Source organism: Phalangium opilio, unplaced genomic scaffold (genome assembly GCF_054372755.1).
Source record: "Phalangium opilio isolate 3A_F unplaced genomic scaffold, DU_Popi_V2 ptg000079l_1, whole genome shotgun sequence".
Taxonomy (NCBI): Eukaryota; Metazoa; Arthropoda; class Arachnida; order Opiliones; family Phalangiidae; genus Phalangium; species Phalangium opilio.
Genome location: NW_028324187.1, coordinates 9,425,261 through 9,442,424, shown reverse-complemented (window position 1 = coordinate 9,442,424; position 17,164 = coordinate 9,425,261). Strand labels below are relative to the sequence as shown.

The following is a 17,164-nucleotide window of genomic DNA, read 5'->3' as shown; positions in this document are numbered from 1 at the left end:
AGTAAGGTTTCACCTTGAAAAGTTCACCCCCTTCAGTGTCAAATGTAAAAGTATTATTTGTTTAAGTGTAGAAGTTTGTACGTCGATGCGACACATCGCTACTTCCAAAGATTACCCTTCCCGCGTTTAGTTAAACATAATTTTCCCATCGCTATTAGTTCAGCTAGGAAATATGGAAAAATGTTTTTTTTTAAATAAATGTGAAAAATAGGTATAGCATATTCACGCTTCATCAAACGCGGTCGAAGCCATACCTTTACCGTAAGCAGTCCATTTGGCCCACGTATTATTTATATTATTGCCTTTGTCGGCAAGTTTAGCCGTCGATGAGCTAGCTATAGTTGTCGGGGTACACATTGTTTCGCCCCTAAATTTGACAGTCGTAGAGTCCATCTTACCATAAGTTCACAATCCATAAGTTTGTCACTGGTAACTTAGAAACTGGAGCTTGTAATTCTGAAGTGAGTGACGTAGGTCGTAGATTCAAGGTAAAACGACTGGTGGTGAGGGCGTGAGGCGCTGTCAAAGGCTTAGTGCATACAGACTAAATAGGAAATAGATGGAATTAAGTCCTGCAAAATTAATTAACCACAGAGTGTAGTACTTCAATTCTCGCTTCCGTCGTTCACTCGAACTAGTTATCTCGAGCTGTAAGTCTCTCAGTAGCATTACGAAGTATAATAAGTGTCATACTTATGGAAGGAACATATCATTTATAAACTTATCCTTTGATTAACTAAAGAAACAAATTTTTCAAGAATATCATCAGCTAAGGGTGTAGTAGGAAAAGTACTAAATTGTAGTAGCTTAATTCAAGGAATCAAACCGGCAAATATTATAACAAATGAAATAAAAATAAGACGTGAAAAATCGTACAAATTGAACCGAAAAATGTTTACAAATTTCAGGAGTTTAAAAGGGTAGCTAGCTACTACTTATAGGAACATATCACTTATAAACTTATGATCTTACCATTATTTCGATATTTACTTATTTTCACACGTTCCCTTAACTTCCAGGAAAAATTCGAATGTAGGTAACGGACTTCGATAAAAAAAATTCAAATAAATTCAGTGACAAAAAAAAATGAAAATAAAGCTAAATTTACTTTACACATGGTTAACTCTTCGACCCAACAATAAACTCTCGAAACTCTTGGAATTAAATATACGGTTGCTTAGTTATTCGAGGCCATACAGGGACTATATTTTCTAGTGGTTTTCACTTAGATTGACTTAATTTTTTTGGTCCAGTCCATGCCTTGAAAAATAACCCCTCCATGCATATTCCCTGGCTTAGTTGGTGGTGTACTGTAATTTGTTAAACTCGAGTGTTTTTTGGATAGTTGACAAGTTTTAGGGTCTGGAGAGGGTAAGAATTGATGACGTAAGTTTCAGACTACACACGTACAAAGGTCAAAGAACAGCAAAAACAAATCTTGGCTTCCAGAAAGAGTTTTTTGGCACATGGAAATTGTTAATTTAAAAACTGTATTTTGTTTTTTTCTTTAATTGAATTCACAATTTCAAAAACACCCCCGCGTTTGTCAGAATTGGAATTGGAATTTTGAGTGAAATAACTTAATTAATTCCGTATAACTAATTAATCTTAAATTAATTGAAATTGAATAGAGCATATGATTACGCTAATTAGCAGGGTTCATACAAACCTGGAAAACCGGGAAAACCTGGAAAAATCAGGGAAATAAATAGTTGACAAAAACCTCAGGGAAATCAGGGAAATTTGCGTCAAACAGGAGCCGAGTAATTAAGCAAAATGTTCATAAACATACCCCCCTCCATAGGATTAACATTACACTAAACTTTGAAGGCTCATAACTCTGATTCTACTAGAGATACGGGGATGTCCTTTGAGTATGTTTGTTATATTCATATTTGCCCCCCCCCCTCCTTCGTTAACATTTTCTCCATAGGATACTCCATATACGGGGAAAAACCTGGAAAATTCAGGGAAGTATACGGGGAAAAACCTCATGGAAATCTTAGGGAAATTTGTTTTCCAAAAGTTGTATGAACCCTGATTAGCCTAGCTAATTCATCTTAAAATAATTGATATTTAAAATTAAACGAGAGAGGAATCGTTGACGTGGATATTACGCTAATTAGCCTGGATGTTCAGATACAAATTATGCCCTTGAATCTAACATTAGATTGACGAAACCAAGTTTAAGGAATCCTTGAACCAGATTAACAATGACTTTATTTCAACCGATGTTTTTGGTGTAAAAAAAAATACCTACTTAACTAGAGCGCTTGATAAACTTGTAATAGACACTTATTGAGTATCGTGTCTATTTAGGAAACAGACCGGAATGGCTCAAATTCTAAATTACACTCCAGATTTAGGCTTAGAAAGAGAAAAAACAAATAAATATTTTCAAATAAGGAAAAGTTTAAAGTTACGGTTCTCAATTTTGCAAAGAGCCAAAACTACTTATTTTTTATTTCATTGAATCAAGGTTGCTAAAAAAAGTGACTGCCTTTACATGGATATAATTCTTTCTGGTAGAGAGAGAGGTGCTTGGTGTATTTCGTGATTATAGTATTTTAGCGGCTTAGTTAATAGTACAAATTCCCATTGATAAAACCGGTTATTTAAGGAATAAACCAAGGCTCTCAACATGAATGACGAGGTCAAATCGTAGTATATCTCAAAAACTCGTGTCTAATTTCACCTGCTGTTCTTGGATAGATGATTGTTACACTATATAATCAATGCTAGACATTAGACAATCAAACTTTGGGGGTGGGGGGATTGAATTGAAAACCCCCTCGCCATCCTCTAGAAACCTCCATTGAAAGATTTCAAACCTTTAACCTTTGGAGGAAAAAAAACCTTGACTGTGCCACTTTGAAAGAAAACATTAATTGCCTAGATCAAGTTGAGGTTTTGATTTCAAAGTTGATTATCTCGAGTTCTATTCGATGTAGAGCCAAGTTTTTATTATCGTTGGATAAAGGACAATTTGGGCTATGGTGTCCTAAAAGGGTTTCCACGGAAATCAAACTATACTAAAGTTACGACGTTTCAAAGTTGGAATGACCGCCTGGAAAATAATCAAAGTTAATTATCTCGAGTTCTATTCGATGTAGACCCAAGTTTTTAGTATCGTTGGACAGAGGACAATTTGGACCATCGTGTCCTAAAAGGGTTTCCATGGAAATTAAACTATACTAAAGTTACGACGTTCAAAAGTTGGAGTGACCGCCATGGAAATAATGACTGGACCATGCATTTCAGTTACTATATTGTTATGGGCGCGTGCAGTTTGTAAGAAAGGATATATTGAGCGAAGATATGGTTACGTTTAGGAGTCGTAGGAGTTGAATATTGCGAGGCATTCCTTGGCTCAAGAAGTGTTAATGTCGGGCGGGTCGTTGACTCAAGATGTTTGAATTCGGAAATCTCTCCTTTCCAATGTTTTTATATTGAGGCACATTGTAAGATGGAGCCTTCTTTTTTAAAAGGATTTCTTCTTAGCTGCTGAGACGAAGATCCCCTCGATCGCGCCCCTTTTGGTATAAATAGCGGGGAGGCCCTTGGCCCTATAAGCTCTAACCTCGTCAATTTCCTTAATTGCCCAACATCTCAACATTTAAATAGAATCCATTTTTAAGTTGTTTTTAAAAACGTCTATCTCACATGAGATCCGGAGTAGATAGAGTAAAACTAATAAAACTAGGAGACAGTACACAGTCCGTGGTTTATTACCTACAATTTTTGTTCAGTCACTATTTCAAAGAAACTCACAATAATCAAGTAGACATTCGGTAGATATTTACATATATCTTTTGATCTGGAGTAGATAGAGTAAATTTGAAAGAACCACGTGAAAGTAGAGAATCGGTAGATTACTACGTCCAATTTGCATCAAATTACTACTTCAAAAAAACTCTCAAGAGCCAAGTAGACATTCAGTAGATATTTACCTGTATCTTTTGATCTGGAGTAGATAGAGTAAATTCGAAAGAACCACGTGAAAGTAGACAATCGGTAGATTACTACGTCCAATTTTCATCAAATTACTATTTCAAATAAACACCCTAGAGCCGAGTAGATATTTACTCGAACTTTTCCAAAAAAAATTAAAAATTGAATGGAACAATTGGCTGTTTTCCTCGCTAGAATAATTCCATTTAAAAAAGTATAAATGGTATATATATATTTATTTATTTATTCCCGCCTTTTTTGCTCCAAAAAAAAATGAAAAATTCTGAAAAGAATTTTTATTTTTGAAAACAAGAGTATTTGTTGTTCGTATTTAACAACTTTCATTTTTCTTCCCTGAAAAATTAACTAGGTTGAATGATTTTATTTTTATTTGCTATTCCATTTTAATTCTTTAACCATGCAAAGAATTACCAAAGAACCAAAATCTATTGAAAAGAGTATAAAGCAACGCAAAATGCGAGGCTTAAAAAACATCCACTTAACTCAAATAATGAAATTAAATTCACTAGAGAGTGGGTGGATCACGTGACTCGCGTTGGAAATATTATTAAAACCCACCAAATCCACTTTAGACCCATGCTCGCTAATTAAGGCTAAAACTCTTTTAAGTGAGTTACTCACGAAAATATGATGTAATCAGAACAAACTGTACTTAATTGGAAGACATTAAATAGACTCATTTTGAACCGCCTTGAATATCTACACACCAATTACACTCGGTTTTATTATGATAACTTCGGGAAAAGTTAATTATTTACTTCTGACGATGATGATGATGGTGGCGGTGATGAAATTGAATCTAATACGCATGCGTGTAATAGTCTCAGAACTTAGCGAAAATGATAAGTGCCGGAAATATCAATTTGAGTATAAAAAAATATGTAGCCTGTATGGTTTTTGGAAGATGTTGTTATGAAATTTTCATTTGAATTTTGGGAGCTTATTTGAAATGCAAATGAAATGAAATTTTCAGGGAATAATCTACCGAATGTCTACTTTACCATGGTACTTTCAATTTAACTCTATCTGGTCCAGATGAAGAATTATAATGAATTAATTTGACCCCAACAAAGCTAGAGCTCTAACTCCAAAAGACCGAGATTTTATCATGGGATGTGTTGCGTTTAAAAATATGTACATGTAGGTCCCTAAATGTTTCAGCTAAGAGAGAGAGAGAGAGTTACTCGGGAGTTGTTATTCCTATCCTAGGTCCTCTAAGATTTCAACTTCCATCCGGATAGGGTCTCCATTAGGGCGGGAAAAAAGTACAAAAATAAATACCGTAAGAAAGAGGCCTTATAGCTAGGCCTAACTAAAAGTTAGGAATAAATTTCGTGACAGTTTCGTTTTTGCAACTAGCAAACTTAGATGACGTAACGATTCCGCGAGTCTCGCGACATTCTGTGATATACAAGCACGCGCCCTTGTGAAACCCCTACCCCTACAACGCCGAGCGCCGAGCGCGTGAGATGCATCTTTTTCTTTGTCGGGTTCTAATGAATCGGCACGGTGACAAGTTTGACAGTTAACCTCGCGACCCCCTTCGAAACAGTTAAGACTAAAACCAAGGCTTAACATTGTTAGTATTGCTGATATTCTCCCGAAGGGAAGGAAAAAAATGGATACATCCTTGGAATTTCCAGAGCCTCTTCAATTTGGAAGTGTACGTTTCTACGTCGATTTTAAGTACTTCTACTCAGTTGATATTTTTGTAATTTATAGACAACACCCCGCCACCACCATCTTCTGTATGCTTTAACTAAAATTAGAATACTGCAGTAGGGGATGCCGGGAAGGGAATGTATAAAGAAAAATCAGCAAAATTTGCAAAATAAAAATAAAAAAATTAAAACGGTTTACGAGCGAAGTATAGCAAAATTATATAGATCTTTCATTGGCTAAAGGCCAATCAATGCGTTAACTTGAAATACAGGAAGATACGCGAGTGCCCCGCCTTTCTCTGTATCGCATGGAATTCGAAAGATAAGTTATACAGGGTGTTTTCGAAAAGTCCATCAATAATGAAAGGGCGTATTTATTGGGCCATTTTGAGTCGAAAATGTTCTATGACATTTTGCCGTCCGACCCACGGTTTTCGAGTTATGATTTGAATATTTTAGGGATGACCCCTTCATTAAATTAGCGCTGTCTTTCAATTTCTTAATTAAATTTAAGGGGGTCATCCGTAAATTACTCCAATCATAACTTGAAAACAGTGGCCCGGACGGAAAAATGTCATAGAACATTTTCGACTCAAAATGACCCAATAAATACGCCCTTTCATTATTGATGGACCTTTCACAAACACCCTGTATACTTCGAGGGGGAATTTACTCCTGAATCAGAAAATCTGTAGGAAAAGTTTTGTCTGTGTTTTGTTATTAAGTTTAATGACGATAGGCGCGTTCTGCATCTCAAATCCTGTAGTAGGAAACCCCTATAAAATAGTATAATCCTCCTACCCTGATTCAAGTATAGGTAAGCTACCCCGCATGTACCAAGTCAATAATATAATAACTCCTTAAGTCTATATAAGTGATAATATAATATGTTTTTATGAACATTTTTCTCGTATGGTGAACCATGTGGCGAACTTGGGAACTGTTCCAAAAGATTCCGAGAGCCTGTCTCATAGAAATAAACTATTTCCATTAAGGTCTATGTTTAGAACTTTAGCCCTGGCTCCCAAAACGTCTGTCCTAACGCGATAAATTTCGACTATGTACTCAGGGAGTGTTTGAAACCATTTCAGTAGGTTTTCGTAGTATGTTTAATACCATGCAACAAAATAGGCCATAGACCTAGGAGATAGGAATATTTGGAAATCAGATTCGGATGTTCATGCGGTTTATCGATTTATAAATGAGTTTAGGGGGACGTTTAGTGACCACACCCTTAAGTTTGGTCCCTGCCCCTTTAGGACCCGAATCGTCCGTGAGCGACGTGTAAAATTCAACCAGAAACACGTACTCAGTACTGATCCCTGCTCCGCGCTCTTAAGAGTCCCAAGTTCATCAAAAAATTATGGAAATTACTGATGAGATTATGAGCTTAAATTGTCTAGACATAAACCCCATTAATTTTTACCCTTTTAATTAATTTACGTTTACAGTCCATTAAGCAATTAACTAATGAATTAATACGAATTAATATTTTTTTTAGTTTAGTTTTTGAACCGTGAAAAATGGTCACGTATTTTGTTTTTTAAAAAATTTTATTATTAATTTATTTATTTTTATATTTTATGATGAATCGAGATTTGTTTTACCTAAATTCAATATTTTTTCCTTGTGTTTTTCCGCGGAAGCACCTGTTTTTTTGTCTTTAGCGCATGACGCTAACGTTTAAAGCCATTTATAAAATAGATTCACCTGCCATTATGATTGGGTTACCAGGTCAGGGTTACTTTAAGGATATGGTTAAAGCTACTGTACCTTAATACTTACTCCTTTAACTCCTTTACCCGAATCGATATTAATATAAGTAGGAGCTAGCTACCCTTTTAAACTCCTGAAATTTGTCGACATTATTCGGTTCAATTTGTACAATTTTTCACGTCTTATTTTTATTTCATTTGTTGCGGGTTTGATTCCTTGAATTAAGCTACTACAATTTAGTAGTTTTCCTACTACACAATAAGCTGATGATATTCTTGAAATAAAATTATTTGTTTCTTTAAGTTAATAATCTAAACATAAGTTTATAAGTGGTATGACACCTATTATACTTCGTAATGCTACTGAGAGACTTACAGCTCGAGCTAGTAGATTAATATTAACGCCATGATTAATTTAGTAGGTCAATTTATTAGCTTATATTTGCGTCATTATATATATATATATAGGACTTTGGCAGCCATCAAAACTATACCGATTCATTTAACGCAGTCAAAGACGGGGAGGTGCCATTACTGTAATAACGATGTTAAACGATTTTATCGCGTGATGCAAATTCTACAGTAAGTCATTAGAAGAGTTCTGAAAAGAGGCGAAAGTCTCGAATCTCCATTGTTCCCAATAACGGGCGAAATTTTGTGGAAACTCCCTGACCATCAATTCACGTACTTTGCCAAATTAAGAGTAAAAGAAAAAATAAAGGTTTTTCTATCTTCCAGGGTTAATTAGTCACGATTGAATCAACCTCTATTGTTAGAATAAATTTAAAATTAGCAGCTAAGAAACCGTGGTTTATATTCTACTACAATGTAGTAGTTTTACCTATAATTTTATCCAGCTACTGCTAGGCATTAATAACAAACAACAATAATTTTCCTTTCTTTAAAAAAAAAAAAATTATACCTCATCTTTTTATATGGGTACAGGAGGAAACTACTGTATTACAGTAGGATAATACTACACGTCTTATTTAAGTAAACCATTACCCGGAATACTTCCAATTCAAGATTATTTCGTAAGAATAAAAAAGTTCAGCTGGAATTGAGCGCTATTTAAATAAACTCTTGACACATTTCGAATTTCTTCCAAAAAAAAAGGCATCGAATTTAGAATTATTTTTGATAGCAGGAAAAACAACTACTGGGGTTTGAAAAAAATGTTTACGTTAAAGCAAGGAGGATAATCCTCCTTGGTTAAAGGAACACCAAAACCACCAAACCTCACTAGTCCTTGCTTACCCACAAAAAGGTATAATGAAATACATTAATTTAAAACGTTTATAAACCGGTTTTCAATCCAATATTCATTGCGGTTCGTTACACCTTTAGTAGTAAAGTAAAATCCAGGTAGGCATAAATATGAATCCAAGAGAGGGGGGGGGGGTTTAAAAGTACCTTAGCCGAGTTATCCGTGATTGTAAAACGATGGTGTAAGGGGGGGGGGTTATTTTAATGATTTCAAGCCCCTTTTCCACTAGTTTTAGTTTAGTTTATGGCCGATAGAGTGATTCTGATTTAGTAAGTTCTATCCTATCTCTCGTTGGCGTTCTCTTATAACACTCTCGTATAACATTAAGGAATGACCGCTATCTTTATAGCAGACGACAATTTACAGTTAGATAATCTATATTTCTCTAGTAATACTCGTTCTCACATTAACAGGATATCGACTCGGCCTTTTTTTTTTTCGAAATATAAAAATCGTATTTTTGTTATCAGTTAATGTTCGGAAATTGCTTAAGACGGATTTAAAATTTGTGATTTCTTTTTAATTGTCAAGTCTTTATCTTATAAATTAATTATACATTTAACGTAATTAATTAATTAATTAATTACCGGTTAATTGTGACGTATTTAATGTTATTTATCGCGCGCGTTAATTAGTAACCGGTGTGTTAATTTGCGTATTAATATTAATCGAAGTGATTTATTTTACTTTAAATTTCATAGGAATAATTTTGTTAATTATGGATAACTTTAAAAGGTATTGTATTTAATTTTAATTACTTTTATAGTTAATGAGTTAGGCTAACTTAATTAATTGTTGGAAATTAAACTAGAGTATACTTTGAATTCGGTGGAAATTTTAATGGGAAATTATTTATAAGCATACGTAAAATATTTATGCATTTATTAAATGAAAAATAGGCGAAAATAGGCCTTAAATTTTATATGCAGGATAATTTAATATAAACACGGTATTTTGTTTGAAATATTTCGTAATACCGCGTAGTCGTAGCCTTAGGATAAAATTCGCAGAACTTGACGACAAAAAATACGTCAGCAAATTTGGAAACCAAATCCATTCGTTTTTATTAATTCAATAGATAAATAAATTTTCTAGCAAACATTTTTCCCCCGTATTATTGAATTAAAATTAGTTTTTAGACGTTGTCAACTTTGAATAAATTAATTTTAATATTAATTCAGTGGAATCTAATCAAAACTTAAATGGATGGATTGCCACGATTGAAGTGGTTAGCCCCTCGCAAAACTTACAATCGTATCTTATCCTTAGTACACGTACAGAGCAGAGCTAGGGCCTTCAGTTAATTTATAACTAAACCAAAATTATTAGTATTCAGTATAAATTACACCGGTTTAAAATTATAAGCGTAACCTGTAAGTGCATGCCCTACTTTGACGGTTGTAGACCCACGTCTCAGGAGGACAATTACACTTTGAAACTTCGTCGTGTCAAATTTTTGCCACCAAGTGAATTAAAATTACACTTCTTTAATTTTAATAATAACAGTACCTTGGGAATACAATTGGGAGTCTAATATTAGGGTGCTATTTTCGAAAAATGTAGGTCATTGGGTACGCGTCCCTTTTAAGAACGCAACGCCCAAGATTAACCTATTCGTCTTCGAAGTCGGACGAAAGGAATTAACTAAAAAGACTTGACAGTTACTAGCAAGAAGTGATATCTAGTTTCTTAGGGAGAAGGTATAAGATTCCTAAGTATTCGCGCGTGCCATAGTCCCAGTCCCCCTTACAAAATACAAGGGGGGATGTAAAAGGAGGCCGGGCTATTTCGCTGCCTCTCCTCAGTCGGAAAATACAAGTAATTTTCCCGTCATTCGCGTCGCGCTGACGTGAGTTTTTTATGAACCAGTGAGATGCATGCTGGTTGTAATTTAGAGGCGGCGGGGATTAACTCCGGACCTAAGTTTGGACGGGAGATAAAGCTGGAAATGTGTGGCGAATTTAAACCTTCTCCCTAGTAAACTAGATATCGCTTCTTGACAGTAGGTAGAATGTTACCTGAGCCTATTGAAATTGCGCCGCGAGTTCCCAATAGTTCAATTGAATTTAGTTTCTACTGACTGTAAGAAAATTCCATTGGACATGAATACGTTTTAATACATTCACCATAAGTTCATAAGATATGTTCATTCCATAAGTTTGTCACTGGTAACTTAGAAACTGGAGCTTGTCATGAAGTGGGTGTGGTAGGTCATAGATTCAGGGTAAAGCGACGCCTGGTGACTGGGGCGCTGACAAAGGCTTAGTATTGCAGACTAAATAGGACCTAGATGGAAGTAATCTTATAAACTTAGGCATTCATGAGTATTCCTTGACCTTCGTGTCATTTTCCGTCAACTTTTTAAGGAAAAGGTTAAATTATTCCTTAAACGGGCGAGGTTGGTTATGATTTCGCAAACTAAAATCCCGGTTTCAGTTTATGTATGTTTGTCCAATTCGTGAAATCATAATTTATCGACTGCTTTAGCGAAGTTTGCGCTGTTTCTCTCTCCCTCTCTCTCGAATCTAGGTCCTGGTGACCCGTTTCATTTTATTCCCCTAACGACCCGGCATACTTGCGCAAATTATTGAGCAATTACTTGTCAACTTAGTACTTAATGATGTAATGTGAAATATTTTAAATGTATGGAAAGGCCCATAAAATTATTATTATTGGAGTTACATTTTAATTCTAGAGTGGTCCTTTAATTTTGGAAAGAATAACTAGTGTCCTTTCATAGACCTTGAAGAAGGAAAGTGGCTATCTTGAAATTACGATTAAATTTAACGAGACAAAATAAATTGTACAGGGTATACAGTATAATTTAGGCGGATTTACAAAACGTATTTGCGGAGTCTTATCTCTCTCTCTAGAAATTGTAATGCGTACAGTACACTTTTGATTATGATTAGGGAATCATTATGGTGTATATGTAGATAGACGTGAATACAATATAATTCACTCGAATTTATTCACTATAGAGTATAGACACTGCGAGCTGAGTGGTTCGCTCATTTGATGCGTAAAAACATTATTGTATAGTAATGGTATGGCTCAGTTCACACGGTATATGGCTAATTTTGAATTTTTATTACCAGTGCATTTCCCGAGCCTTATATAAATTTTTTTTGTGTAGCTGTCAAAAGTTCTAGGATTTAATCCGAAATAATAAAACCCATTCACCGTGTAGTCACAAAAATAATTTACAAAGAAAAAAAACCCACAAAAATAATTATTAACCCTTGACTTGGCCCATCAACCTGTACAGTACATAAATAAATAATTTTAATATTGATTAATAAATATTTATTTTAAAATAGTTGTTTATTAGGTTATTTTAAGTATTATTGACCTTAATCGTTAGTAGTTATCCCCTCGGGTTAGTCAAATTCAACGGTACATCCGTTGGAAAAACAAAAGACCACGTGTAGTCCGTTTTTCGCGCCCAAATTGAGGTGAAAGACCTTTTCCCGCCAAAATAATACAATATATATGCCTATGTATGTATATATATATTTTTAAAATATGTATTTTACCCCGCGGCCCCTTTAAAGAAGAATGAAAAATAATAAAAAGTAGGGTTAGGGCTCAGCTAAGCCTAAATTGGTTTTGCAATAACCATTAACTAAAAAAAGGAAATCTGCCCCGCTAACTTCCCTCCCACGATTGTACTGGAAATTAGCTCCACTTGTGATTATTAAATTCTGGGATTGTTACTAAGGTCGGATAACCTGTTATCAAAAACGTCAAACACCCAAATTGGGACTTGTTAATAAAAAATTACAGGGTGGTTTAGCTATTCGAGGATGATAGTATTATCCCCTGATAATAGTAGTTTCCTACTATTATTATCTGTAAAGCAATAATGTGACTCGTTAAGTTTAAATTACGAATAACTAAGCAATTCTGTATGCAAAACTCGAGATAACGAAAGATATGATTTATGATTGAACATTTCTCATAGTCACGGTTTATTTTTGAAGTCGGTTAGTCTAAATTGGTCTGTTTTTCTATGTATTTGAACAGAAACCATCGCAATTTGTCAGATTGTACCGTCATCCTAAATGGACCTACTTGTTGGAGGTGTCCGTCGTCTATCGGAGTCCAGAAAGAAATCCCGTAGCTTACCTCTAAGTTCCAGGTCTAATCCACCTAATTTTTCGTTGGCCAGTTTTGAGGACGATGGGAGCAGGTATATTGTTTGTTTTATTTTGGTTTTCAAAAGCGGGCGGATCTAACGCCTCTATTCTGTTCCCTGAACCGATTGATCATGGAAGTAATAAGCGAACTTCCTAAAACCATTTCCTTTTTTGTTGTTGTTCGTAGTAGTTTTGCGGAACAATCATTCGACAATCGCATTAAATCACCGCCTACAAAGGTCAAACGAAAAAAACGTCGAAGTTCTTGCCTACCACTTCCTAAAACGAAAGCGACACTCTCTTCGAACTTCCGGGGAAGCCGCGATTCATCCGAAGACGAAATTGGCCAGGAAGGTACCTCCAACTCGGACACTTCCTGTTCCTCCGTCGAATTCTTACGCGTTCATAGTGCGTGCGCTAATAAACTGCCAGTAGCCTTTGACGAAATTATCGGTTCCGGAAATAGCTTCGACGACAAAGGTTCTCGCGATAGTTTAAGTCGCAAAGAACGTTTAGAAGCCTTGAAAGCCAGAATAGCCGCTGAACGGGAACGAGTACGCGATTCATCGGACGAGGAATTACGCTTAAGACAAATACCACTCGAAACCACCCCTAAAACTAAATTAGGTATTTGGAGATTTCATAGCGACGAAGCCTTGAACCGTGGTGGTGGTGGTTTCGCCTCGGGACATCATAAGATCAATAAAACACGCGCGGCACGAACCGAACGCTACTTGAAACGCAAGTCTCAAGAGGACGTCTCTCTAAAACACGTCACTCATTCGGATCCTAATTTGGACTTTTTGGAATACACCGCTCCACCCTCGGCTTCCTGGTTGTTGACACCGCGACAAGTCACGACCAGTGTAGCGGAAATCAGTCCGATTAGTGAAAATCCGATCCAAGAACAATCGCCTACCATTTCAACTTCTAGTCCTAACCCAGTTACTTGGAAAGAATCCCACGCCTATGAGGAACCTAAAATCCCACCTCCAAGTTCGTTAGAAATTAATTCATCCAAAGAACAAATTAACCTACCAAAGAAAATGTCTTCGCCGTCGAGAAATTCGACTAGTTCTTCCAACGTCCAACAAGGTGGTGGTCACAGTTTCCTGCCTTCTCGCAAGCCATCCCCATTAACCGTCCGAACTGTTTTCGGGAGTGGGTCACCTTTCAGTATGATGGCCCAACCTTCTCCGTGTGACTCGGGGCTCAGTTCCCAATCCATGACGTCTAGTCCAAGTATCGGACGAGCTCCGACTCCTCCTCCAAGAATAGTCAAGGGAAACGGCGGGAATACGCGGCCTCAACGTCCAGCGTCATGCGCCCTTTCCTCACCCACGACGGAGAACCTTTACGGTCGTATCATTAGTCGGTCACCAACATCGACGTTGCAGAGCGAGTGTGGGGGAAGCAGTTCGGGTCGTAGTTCACCTTGGTGGCATCGCGTTAACGTCCAGTCACCGGGGAACAGTAATAAGCCACCAGTCAAGCCTAACAACGCTAAGACAGTTCAGAATTTGTACTATTACACCGACGTGCCTCCTACTAAACAAATATATTCCTACACGGATCAAGCTCCCGCTATGAATACGGGTAGTTTTAAAAGTACTTGTAGCGACACTTCAAGCGCCTATATGAGTGATTCGCAATTGGACTCGAAGAGATCGCCCAAGTACCACATTCATCAAAGTAGTCCCAGTTTCTTCCCAGTTAAACAAGCAAATACAACAACTCCACCAACATCGCCTCCTAGTAACTTCGCGGTCTATTCGGTTTCAAGACCAAGCTCGTTGTTCAATTACTCTTCGGGATTGAAGAGTCCACCCATTAACCAGAATGGTAGGCCATTATCCATGGTCCTCGAGAAAAGCGAGTCTTTGGAGAGTTCCATCAACAATGGCCCTCGAGCGGCTGTCAAATCTAAAGAAGTTAAATCACCTCCCGCTACACCACCCAGGAAAGTCACCCCCACTTCGACGCTTCAGGTTCAAACGCCAAGAACACCAACCTTCGATATGTCCAGTGAAGAGAAAGAACGTCGACGCAGGACATCGGAAAACTTCGAGGACGCTCTGCAAGAACTGGAACAAATATACCAAAGTTTGGGTTTGAATGACGAAGATCTTTTAGATCGAGCCGAGAGACGGGATTTACCAACTCTTCACCAACTAAAACGTTTCAGTATCGCGGACCCGATGGCCTTGCAAGTCAACGGCGGCTTTCCGTTGTCCAGAAGTAGCAGCGAAGGTTTCTACAGATCGCCTCCGAATCACTGGGACAATCGTACTAACCCTGAAAACGCGCATTGTCGAACCCCGCCCAATCGACGCTCAGCCATCCCGGATAAAATCTCGGACGATTTAGCTATCCGTAGGTTACAAAGAACACCGTCATCAGCGTCACAACAGCCTTGTAAAAGTCCCGGGGGTCCTGGTATGGACACGAAACAAAGTTACTTGCAATGTTCCCCGGCTTTGACTCCAACCCCAACTTCTAAAGTCTTCAACGCGTTCTTCCCACAATACGAAAATAATAACAATTCGGACGAACCGGACGTGAATTTAGACGACGTCACTTACCGGAAGTACACGCAAGCCGATTCGGTCAAGGTTCCACCCGTTCATCCGCCATTCGGTATCCCGTTAGAACCGGTGACGAAATGTTCCCCGAGTGATTATTTACACGCGACACCCAGCGACGACGACAAGAAACGGGCACGCGTCAACTTTTACAAACCGGAAGCCAATCCCGACGTAATTAGGGACGACATGGCCTTTCGAAATCTGAGAAGGCAATCGAAACCCAACGGTATCGGTCCTTTAGACGCGGCTTGTCAGGAAGTCGAAGCCTGGAGGAAACCACCCAGACGCAAGGACAGAGCGGTCAAGTCTTTATCGGCCAATATGGATAATTTCGCTTACGAAACGTACGACTCCATTTTGAACGGCAACGTCGACGTTAATGGCGGTCCCGTTATCCCTCTCGATAACGACAAGGCTCAGAGTATGTCCGATTTAATCGCCGCTTTGGAGAAGGAATCCAAGAAATGGGAGGCGTTCGTCAAAGAAACCGAAGTTACTACCAATACCGACTCGAACAAGATTAACAACAACAACTTGGGCAGTAGTACGGAAACATTGACGGAACTTAGTGGACATAGCAACACTAAGCAGCCGGTCAAGATTATTTCACTTCCGGAACCAATTAAGGGCAAATCGGGCGCCATTTATTCCTTAATGTGCCTTTCGGACATTAAAAAACGGAAGGAAGACAAGAATAACTCTAACAACATCGAGAAATCAAAGTCACCTCCTCCGGTACCCAAGAGGACGTCAACCATTATCCTGACGAAGAGACCACCGCACCCCAAAGGTTTCTGGTCCGATAGCGAGACCAGGTCATTCGGTGACGATATCTTGATGACGCCGTCGCTTAACGTCAAGACGGGCGAAGAATTGAACGAGAACATGGTCACAGGTGAGCCGCATGGAGTTACGGTGTCATTGTCAGTTCAGGCGGAGGCGTGACATAAGGCTCGTTTATCCATTGTCTTCCAACAAGATATTTAGCGTCGAGACCAATTGCCTGTCTCTCTACGCTTGTAATTGTTTGACTGTGTGATCGGGTGTTCTTCCTATAGTGTTCGTCATGGCTTCCGGCAACGCATGATTAACTTCTTTCGGTGCAGACACACCTGTTTTATATCTAAATTAACAATCATTAACTTCGTCGTAAATAACTTCGATATTTTTTGTCATTAGCTCTTCTTCGGCTAATATTGTATTTCTTCGACCAATTTGTGTGGGGGTCAATTTTCTGTATGTTTTTTTGTTGGTTTGTGTTTCGTTTTTCCAAAATAGACCAATTACACCCTTGCGAGTGTACTGATATTCCTTTAAAGCTTGCAACAAACAATGGTGGCTTACGCTGTCGAATTTCTTATATAAATATTTGATATTTTCGCTCGCGAATCAATGAATTATATAATTATTTCAATTAAACGTTTTTATTATTATTATTTTTTTTTTAAATAATTTAATAGATTTATGCCGAATTGTACTAATTGAAAAATACGCGATTTTAACATAAATTTACGGGGTTCCGTAGAATAGATATTATTTAGAATGCGCTGTAGACCAAATATTAAGAGTACAATTGTTAGGCCTAATTAGAAAAAGTTATAATTAATTGAAGAGTTCTGTAGGATTCTAGGTAGACGTATCTTACATATAATAATTGTTAACACATCATGCAACTTTGTAGTTGAAATTTTATAGTAGTTTATTCATAGATTGAGATTTTATTTACAACTGTTTGAAGAAAAAATACACCTTAGACCAAAAAATAAATAAAATACAAATATTTCTATAATTCTCTCTAAATTAATCTTCCTTGCTTAAACGTTTT

General features: G+C 37.3%; 1 protein-coding gene across 2 annotated transcripts in view; it reads left to right on the top strand.

Moving 5' to 3' along the window:
* Positions 1-17,164, top strand: part of LOC149654801 (uncharacterized) — a 41,721-nt gene that overhangs the window by 836 nt on the left and 23,721 nt on the right. Inside the window, exons 2-3 of one of the 2 annotated variants that reach the window (XM_089846441.1) lie at positions 12,642-12,807; positions 12,945-16,234. In XM_089846441.1, the coding sequence (XP_089702567.1) occupies positions 12,680-12,807; positions 12,945-16,234 (3,418 nt within the window). In that variant the 5' untranslated portion in view covers positions 12,642-12,679. Of the gene's footprint in view, positions 1-12,641; positions 12,808-12,941; positions 16,235-17,164 lie in introns of both variants that reach the window. The other variant, XM_089846440.1, reaches the window with a different exon arrangement.